The sequence below is a fragment of the Mus pahari genome, chromosome 7 (assembly GCF_900095145.1).
Source record: "Mus pahari chromosome 7, PAHARI_EIJ_v1.1, whole genome shotgun sequence".
Lineage (NCBI taxonomy): Eukaryota > Metazoa > Chordata > Mammalia > Rodentia > Muridae > Mus > Mus pahari.
Genome location: NC_034596.1, coordinates 107,388,999 through 107,399,105, shown reverse-complemented (window position 1 = coordinate 107,399,105; position 10,107 = coordinate 107,388,999). Strand labels below are relative to the sequence as shown.

General features: G+C 50.7%; 2 gene segments (V, D, J or C); both read left to right on the top strand.

Annotated features, from left to right (window-relative positions):
- LOC110324105 overlaps window positions 1–10,107 on the top strand; it is a 127,207-nt gene that overhangs the window by 45,810 nt on the left and 71,290 nt on the right.
- LOC115064400 lies at window positions 2,481–4,190 on the top strand. The segment is given in 4 exon segments: window positions 2,481–2,792; window positions 3,157–3,201; window positions 3,302–3,631; window positions 3,744–4,190. Coding segments are annotated over 2 exon segments (591 nt in total).

The following is a 10,107-nucleotide window of genomic DNA, read 5'->3' as shown; positions in this document are numbered from 1 at the left end:
AGCAACTCTGGTGTAGGGGGAGCTGGGTGTGGTAGGTGGGGTTGTGGGGACCAGGCTAAGCAGCTACAGGTGAGCTGGGGTAGGTGGGAGTATGGGCACCAGGCTAGGCAGCTCTGGGGAACTGAGGTGGGTGGGGCTGTGGGGACCAGGCTGGACAGCTCTGGGGGAGCTGGGGTACATGGGGTTGTGGAGACCTGGCTGGGCAGCTCTCAGGTGAGCTGGGGTAGGTGGGCGTATGGGGACCAGGCTGGGCAGCTCTGGGGGAGTTGGGGAGGTGGAGTTGTGGGGACCAGACTGGGCAGCTCTGGGGAGCTGAGGTAGGTGGGAGCATAGGATATTAAGCTGAGCAGCTCTAGGTGAGAGCCAGGGTAGGAAGGGGAACCAGGTTGGGCAGCTACAGGTGAGCTAGGGTGGATAGAAATGTGAATAAACTGCCTGAAGAGCCACAGGGGATCTGGGGCTATCAGATCACAGGGTCCCAGGTTATGCAGCTCCTGGGTCAGGGTAGGAGGTAATTCCTGAGCAGAGGAACCAAGTAGGTAGGACAGATGGAGCAGCTACAGGGGGAAAGGTTTGTGGGCGTTTGAGTGACCAGGCTGAGTATCTACAAGGTGACTGGAAAAGGTGGGAGTTTGGGGAGGGGAACCAGATCAAGCTAAGGTTCTGGGGCAGATGGGAGTGTGGGAAAGTGGACTGAGTTATCACAAGGGAACTAGGACAGGCGATTGTGGGGGAAGCCAGTGTGAGTGACCACAGTGTACTAAGGCAGGTTGTAGTGCTAGGGTACCAGATCAAGCACAGTAACTCAGTAGTTCTAGCCAGGTCAACTAGGAACACTCTGGCAGGAAAGTGTACATGAACCAGCCCGAGACCTTTGAAGACTTGAGATGGCTCAGGCAGCAGTGACAACTGAGGACTTGGGAATCCAGCGAGGTGAGAGAACTGGAGACAGCTCCCAGGAAACTAGTCATCTCACCTCCCTGCTGCAGGGCTCTCCTGTAGCTGCTCTGCACCTCATGTCTGCACATACCTATTAGCAAGAAGAGAGTAAAAGCTGGGTTCAGATACAAGACTGTGTGCAAGAACTAGATGGGGTAGTGGGTAGGAATGATGGAGAAGGGGAAAGGGAAAGTGCTCAGGGCCTGTCTAACTCACAGCCAAGAGAGAATCAGTAATGAGAAACAAGGAAGGCCTTGGCTGAGCAGGGCAGGGAAAGTCCCTGAGGCTAACACTCTCAAAAGGACCATATAGACAGCGTCCTCAATCGGGGGCCCATCTTGGTTTCTGGAGATGAAGGGGAACTTACCATAGGAAGGTCAAACTTGTTGCAGCCATTATGTATACAGAGTTGGCTGCACAGAGGGGAGAGAGGAAGGAGGCACATCGGGGTCTGAGCAGTGGGAGCCAGCAGCTGTGGTTCAAAGAAGGATGACCCTGAATCTGAGAGAAGGAGACCTGGGTTGGAGAAGACACAGCCTGACAGCCAGTTTCCTCACGAATGGCAGCATATCCTAAACTCAAGGGCTCACAGCTTCCAGAAAGAAACAGGGAACTCATTGCTATCTGGAGACACTGGCACCTGTGACATAGGAGAAGGCAGGAGTGAGTGTGGAGTACAGGGTAAGAGAAGAGGCAGTAATGGAGCTGGAGCTGAGATCATTGAGTTCCCAGTAGAAAAATACCCTGCAGAGGACCAGAAGCACAGAGACATCTAGGGAAGTCAGGCCAGGCCAGGGATGCCCATGCTGGGAAGGTTCATGTCAGGCTTACTGGATGTGAACCTCAGGAGGAAGTCAAGGAGGAAGATTTGAGGAGGGCTGAGGTCAAGCTGGAGCCCAGAGCCCAGATTTAGGAATCCAAGTAGCAGGCAGGCTAAGGAAGTGTCCCGTGGACATTGTGTCAGTGCAGAATCAGAGCCAAGAGTCTAGCGGTGGGATTTGTTCACCCTCTGTAGCTCAAAGCCAACTCAGATGGCTTAGCCTGTATGACCAGGGTCATGGACATGAGTTTGTGAATAGCTCGTGGGGCCTGAGACTAGGGGCCACCAATTAATTAAAAACAGGTCACACACACACACAGAGAGAGAGAGAGAGAGAGAGAGAGAGAGAGAGAGAGAGAGAGAAAAGGACAGCAGGAACCAACATGGCAGAAGCTAGAGAAGGAAATGAAGGCTCCACTGAGGGGAAACATGAATGATGTCTATAGCTTCAAGCACAGGTGCAAGAGACTGTAGAACAGAACATAGAAACCAGCTTTCTGAAAATACATTCAGGATAGAGCTGGGCTCAGAAATTCTACTGATCAAACCTAGCTGGTAACTCTGGGGTGGAGAGGGTCTAAGGTGAGGCAGTTGGAACCATCAAGGTTGCTATATGGTGGCCTGTCCTAGGTGATATATCCTGCATGCTCTTTGCAGAAACCTGGCATCCTTGTAGGACCAAGGGCAGAGCTCCTCCAGGTGCCTGGATTCTGATAACCTCACACATACTCCTACCTTACAGCCACAACAACAGCCCCATCTGTCTATCCCTTGGTCTCTGGCTGCGGTGACACATCTGGATCCTCGGTGACACTGGGATGCCTTGTCAAAGGCTACTTCCCTGAGCCGGTAACCGTAAAATGGAACTATGGAGCTCTGTCCAGCGGTGTGCGCACCGTCTCATCTGTCCTGCAGTCTGGGTTCTACTCCCTCAGCAGCTCGGTGACTGTCCCCTCCAGCACCTGGCCCAGCCAGACTGTCACCTGCAACGTAGCCCACCCAGCCAGCAAGACTGAGTTGATCAAGAGAATCGGTGAGAGGGTAACTAAGGGAAATAAAATTTAACCGGGAGGTCAAGCTGGTGTCAACCTCTTGTATAGAACAACCAAACTAAACAGACCTTGGCAGAGAGGCAACACCAATCAGGGCAGTGGGGTCCTTTGTGTCTACCTCCTAGAAGCCGCTTTTCATGTTCCTCATACTCAGAAAGTAGTGCTCTGGGATGGCCACCAGTATTTCACACCACGGACAAACAGAAGTAGACATGGGTCTCAACCTGTCAATGATCATTTCCAGGGACACCTTGACCTAAGCCAACACTAGGACCATCTTTCTTCTCCCTGGCTTGGTGCCTTCTCTCCTCCAGACCCCATTAATGCCCAGTCTTTTCTCTGCAGAGCCTAGAATATCCAAGCCCAGACCCCCCACAGATCCATGCCCATGTAAGTCATTTAAGTCTCTAGTCCCAGAACATGATTGTCCCAAACAGCCACACATTGGAGGATGGTACAGTTGCTAACCCATCCTATCTCTCCCCACCAGCTGCTATCTCCTTGGGTGGACCATCCGTCTTCATCTTCCCCCCAAAGCCCAAGGATGCACTCATGATCTCCCTGACCCCCAAGGTTACCTGTGTGGTGGTGGATGTGAGCGAGGATGACCCAGATGTCCATGTCAGCTGGTTTGTGGACAACATAGAAGTACACACAGCTTGGACGCAGCCCCGTGAAGCTCAGTCCAACAGTACCTTCCGAGTGGTCAGTGCCCTCCCCATTCAGCACCAGGACTGGATGAGGGGCAAGGAGTTCAAATGCAAGGTCAACAACAAAGCCCTCCCAGCCCCCATCGAGAGAACCATCTCAAAACCCAAAGGTGGGAGATACAGGCTGACTGCATGGGGGCTGGGATGGGCATAAGAATAAATGCCTGTGTGGAAAGACCTCCACTTTAGCCATGACCTCCGTGTCTGCTTCTAACCCCACAGGAAGAGCCCGGACACCTCAAGTATACGCTATGCCTCCACCTCGTGAACAAATGTCTAAGAAGAAGGTTAGTCTGACCTGCATGGTCACCAACTTCTTCCCTGAAGCCATCAGCGTGGAGTGGGAAAAGAACGGAGAGCTGGAGCAGGATTTCAAGAACACCCCACCCATCCTGGACTCCGATGGGACCTACTTCCTCTACAGCAAGCTCACTGTGGATGCAGACAGTTGGTTGCACGGAGAAATTTTTACCTGCTCTGTGGTGCACGAGGCTCTTCATAACCACCACACACAGAAGAACCTGTCTCGCTCCCCTGGTAAATGAACACAGCACCTAGTCAGACCTCAGGTCTTAGAAGACACTGATACCAGCCCTAACCTGTGACCCTATAAATAAAGCACCCCGAGATGGGACCCTGTGAGATTATCTTGGTTCTTTACATGGCACATAGTTCATGATATGCCTCAGTCACAGGCTGTGGGGTCTGGCCAGGGTTCAAGGTGTAAGTTAACATCCAAGAGAGAACAAGGTCTTACACTACCAGACCCAGAGCGTGCAAGTGAACCTGCCCTTGCCAGAGGTCATCCTTCTCTGCATAGCGAGTGTGACCCAAGGGGCCCTCTTCAGACTCTTCCCCACAACCTGCAACTGTTCTGTGATGGGACTGGAGATAGAAATATCTAGCCCTAGAAAATATCCGAAGAAAGGAACACAGAAAGTACTTCCCACCTCTTCATCTATCTGTCCTTCCCTCTACCATGACTCCCCTACCTTGACCTAGGAGGTCTCTGTATGCATTACATAGATGAAAGGAAGACTCTTATTATTCATACATGAAGCCCGTTCATCCCTGCCACACCCCCAGAGATAGGGAAAGGGATGAGCACTCCTGAGACTACCTCCCATACGACATTCCCTCACACCTAAGTTCCAAGACGCTGAGAGACTTATGGCCCTAGCTGCCCCCAAGGAAGTGACTAATCAAATACCTACACAGATGCTGAGACCAGAACTATTAGAACCAGCCTGCTGAGCATCACTCAAGTCACATGGTACCTCCAAGCCTACATACACCCACTGATAACTCAGCTAGGCAGCATGAGTGGCAACCAAGCCCATATTAGTGTCAGGATATCCCTAAACACTACCTAAATATACACATTTGGACCAGTGAAGATGAAATAGTTCTCATGGGCGCCTCTTTTCCCCTAACACACACAAGTACCTCCAGACCCACTCTGACCTTCTATGCCTAAGCCCCTATTTTCTCCCATACATTTAACTCTCCCATAGCTGTATAACCTTACTCACTTCCCAATGTGGACCTTCTAGGAAGCCCAGGTATCACCAAATACAGGCCCTACCTTCACTGTGTCCTCTGTACTCAGTCACCAGGGAACAGGCAGTAGATCAGGCAGGCAGCAGAGCTACTACCTACAGGGGTTTCAAGCCTTCAGTCAGCCAAGCCAGCCCCAGTACTGAGGGATAGGGTAGACAAAGAGGGCTCCTGCATAGTCCAGGCCAGCATCAGGTCCAGTGTGTCTGGCTGAGCCCAGGGACAAAACGGCAGCACTTTGGGGAGCTGAGGTTTCTGGTCCAGAGAGAACATAAAGGAGAGATGGCCCCAGAGGAGGGTCTGCTGACCCAGTCAGGCTGCAGCTCTCTCCTAGGCTCCCATGCAGCCTCCTGCCAAACAGGGAATGGCCCTAGCCCCACCTTGTTGGGACAAACACTGACCGTCCTCTCTGTTCAGAGGTGGAACTGAATGAGACCTGTGCTGAGGCCCAGGACGGGGAGCTGGACGGACTCTGGACGACCATCACCATCTTCATCAGCCTCTTCCTGCTCAGCGTGTGCTACAGCGCCTCTGTCACACTCTTCAAGGTCATCCCTGTTTCCTCCACCATCCTCACAATATCTACACTATACTCAAGCTGTCTCCATAGTGATTCATGCTGTCCCTACCTGTCCCATACTGCCTCAATGTCTTTCCGTGTCATCATATGTCATCTTCCACATAGTCATATGCTCTACTAACACCACCCTCTCCCTGCCCTCTGTTCTATACTGTGCTCACATTGTCCATGCTGTTCCGAATTTGTCTTGATACTCCCCCAAGTTGTCACCCACCCTATCCATCCACTGTCTCCAACACAATCTACACACTGTTCCTATTGCTGGTCCTCACTCTACTCACACCTGGTCCTCACCAAATCCCTATGCTGTCCCTACAATGCCCCTTGCTATAGCTATACTATCAAAACTCTACTCACACCTTGCCTTACAATGTCACTGTCTTATCCTCTCTCTAGATGTATGACATCCCAAGATTGGGAGCTGCCCTGGCTTAGTGTACAAGATGGAGGGGACTCAGGTCGGGCACATAACATCTCATTTTTGCATCTCACAGGTGAAATGGATCTTCTCCTCGGTGGTGCAGGTGAAGCAGACGGCCATCCCTGACTACAGGAACATGATTGGGCAAGGTGCCTAGCTTGTCTCTTCAGAAGGTGCCAGAGCTTGCTAGCCCTCTAGGACCAAGTTCATGCTGCTGAGCAGACAGACAGACACACAGGTTACACTGACTTCTCATCTCAGCATCCTCTGATCTTATGGCTCTGACTCTGCTACCCAGGTCCCTTCCACGTTTGGAGCAGCATGTGGAAAGCAGGATTTGCCCCAGACCATAGCCAATAGGACCCGAGCACCACTACCACAGCCAGAACAGTGGATAGGGTCAAAACTGCCGTGCTTCTTCTACGTGGAGTCTAGCCCTCAGCCAGGCACTCTCCCAGGATGGGCCACATCACCTGCATCCATTTAGATGCAGATGAGCCTTAGAGCCTGCCCTGTCTACACATTCCTCTGAGAAAACATGCTTCTCTGAGAGAAGAGGAAGTTTCCGTATGTCTCTGAGGTTGAGAAGGCCCCAGAGAGACCTCTCTGGGAAGGACTGCTAAAGGTGACTCTACTTCACCCAACCAGTGCCCTACCATGTTTTTTCACTTCTTGGAATGTAAGATGGGGCTCCTTGTGAAGACCCCTTTTCCTGCCATCCATGCAACATGATGAAATCTCAGATGCAAGATCCCATTAGAGACACTGCTGACCCCACAGCTTGAAGACCAGGGCACTGTTACCTCAGTGGATGACCTAGACAGACACTCAGAGGGCCTGAGCTTTATAGCCTCTGTTGGGCTCTAGCAGGTGCAGGAGCCACTGAGCAAAGGCTGTGTAACCCAGAAAAGCCTGTAGGAGAAGAGCAGACCCCGGTCAGTCCCAAAAGTGGTCCAGGAGCAACATGGGGAGAAAGAGAGGATGCTTAAAAAGGCAGGCAGAAATGGGCCTTTCCTGCAGCCTGGCATCCGGACTGGGCACTGACAGCAGAGAACACCAGTTAGAGTGGATATCCAGAGAGAGAGTCCGGCCTGGGGCACTGAGGCTGACTGGCTGCTGGCACTGGAGAGGCACAGTGTCTGTTTCGCCATTTCATATCAAGGCAAATGCCAGGCCAGAGTCCCCAGAAAAGACAAAAGAGAAAGTCAGGAAGGGAAGTTGAGTGCCTCGCTCTTAGGGGACTCTAGGAGACATTCACTGACATGAAGCTTAGCTTTGCCAGCTTTTTCTTTAAATTTTCTGAAGCCAAGTAATGTCTTTAATGTCCCTCTTCATCTTGTTTAATAATAAAACATCCTTCAACATTGTACAACTCACTGTGTTCTTCCTCTGTAGACCAGCCCCCACTCTCCTTGTACAAAAAAATCGCGCACACACACACATGCACGCACATGTATGCACACACGCACACTCACACACACACGTACATGCATCACACACATACCATGCTAACATTCCCAAAGCACCACCCACCCAGAATTCTGCTCTCTGTCTCAAGTCTCCTCCAACTATCCCATAATGAGGCAGGGATGATCTGTGAGTGGGAATCACTCTTGATTTGCAGGCCATGGTGACCACGAGGGAGGGCAGTCAGGAAGCAAAAGATAGCTAACATCCATGTGAGAGGAACAGATGCTATAACTTGAGAGTACATTATAGCTTGATAACTTGCAGTAGAGCAGACAGCCCAGAGAAAGCGGCCTCCACTTGCACTGGTACGGGGTGACAGCCTTTCTAAGGCAGATCGGGGACTAGGGAAAGAAAGATGGAGCTCAGTAGTGTCAGGGTGGTCTGTTCTCACTGCATTCCCGGGTGAAGTTTTGCAGCTGGAACATCCTAAGACACAGGGTCAACTGTTAGAAACTGTTCGGGTCTACATAGGCCCTGGCAGGGGATTGTGATGGAGACTTGGGGGCTAGACTAGTCAGAAGACCCATGCAGCTGCAGCAACAGTGTAGACCTGGCTAGCAACGCAGCTGCGGCTGCTGCTGTTGTGAGAGAAGCATTCTTCCTGGGACTGGCAAGCATCCGGCTCCTGTAAGTGGCATTTCTGCTTTGGGAGCTACACAATGACAGGCAGTAAAGTATGCCATTTGACTCATAACCAGTATCTACCGCACAGTGAACTGCAGGGAGTCTGGGCTTAGGCCCAGACATGCTGAGCAGCTGGGCTAATGCCAGATGCTTGGAACATGGTTACAGTTACAAAGCAGTGGGACCTGGGGTACAAGGGAATGCCTCTGTCCTGGACCTTTGAGAGCTAACCATGAAGACAATGCAGAAATGAGAAACTCTGTGGAGACTGGAGCATACACCAATTTCTTGTTACTTGCTGCAGCAAGGATGGTGAGATATTAGGCTTTAATGAGGGCCAAGCAATAACACTATCCCTGACCACATGGCCAGGCTTTGGACACACAGGCAAGGAGTATCTAATGTAGCAAGTAGATCTTGCCCTTCAGCTATCAATAGCCACATCCATGAACACTGGCACCTGCTCTCAGCATAGACCTGGATCCTGGCTCCCAACATTCTTTCTCATGACAAGGCTATATCTTGGCTCATAACATACAAGTGGAATTCAGAACCTGTCCACATTGCTGATCACCACTGAAGGAAGTCAGGACAGGAACTTAAACAGGGCAAGATCCTGAGGGCAGGAGATGAAGCAGAGGCCATGGAGGGGTCTTGCTGACTGTCATGCTTCACATGGCTTGCACAGCCTGCTTTCTTATAGAACCCAGGACCACTAGCCCAGGAATGTCACCACCCATCTCAGGCTGGGTCTTCCCCCATTGATCACTGATTGACAGTGTCTTACAGCTGATCTCATGAAGGCATTTTTCTCAAGTAAGGCTCCTTTCTCTCTGATGATTCCAGCTTGTGTCAAGTTGATACACAAACACCACCCAGTACACCATCCAGCTGTGTGGCCGGTCCCTTAAAAATCTTCAGTCCTCCCCAGTCTTTCTGTATCTGGGTCTATAGCTGTCTACACAAGTGTCTTAGAGTTTTACTGCTGTGAACAGACACCATGACCAAGGCAAGATAACATTTAATTGTAACTGGATTACAGGTTCAGAGGTTCACTCCATTATCATCAAGGTGGGAGCAGGGCAGCATCCAGGCAGTCATGGTACAGGTAGAGCTGAGAGTTCTATATCTTCATCTGAAGGCTACTTGAAGAATACTAACTTCTACAGAGCTAGGAGGAGGGTCTTAAAGCCTATATTCACAGTACCATGGCTACTTCAACAGGGTCACATCTTTTTTTTTAATTAGATATTTTCCTTATTCACATTTCAAATATTATCCCTTTTCCAAGTTTCCCCTTCAAAAATCCCCTATTCCCTCCCCACTCCACAATCCACCCACTCCTGCTTCCTGGTCCTGGCATTCCCCTATACTGGGGTATAGAACCTTCACAAGACCAAGGGCCTCTCCTCCCATTGATGACCAACTAGGCCATCCTCTGCTACATATGCAGCTAGAGACACTAGTCTCACCATGTGATTTCTTTTATTGGTGGCTTAGTCCCAGGGAGCTCTGGGGGTACTGGTTAATTCATATTGTTGGTCCTCCTATGGGGCTGAAAAACCCTTCAGCTCCTTGGGTGCTTTCTCTAGCTTCTTCATTGGGAACCCTATGCTCTGTCCAATGGATGACTGTAAGCATTCATTTCTGTATTTGCCAGGCACTGGCAGAGCCTCTCAGAAGACAGCTTTATCAGGCTCTTGTTGGCATCTGCCATAGTGTCTGGGTTTGGTGGTTGTTTATGGGATGGATACCCAGGTAGGGCAGTCTCTGGATGGTCATTCCTTCAGTCTCTGCTCCGAACTTTGTAAATCCTTCCATGGGTATTTTGTTCCCCCTTCTAAAAAGGATCAAAGTATCCACACATTTGTCTTCTTTCTTGAGTTTCATGTGTTTTGCAAATTGTATCTTGGGTATTCTGAGTTTCTGGGCTA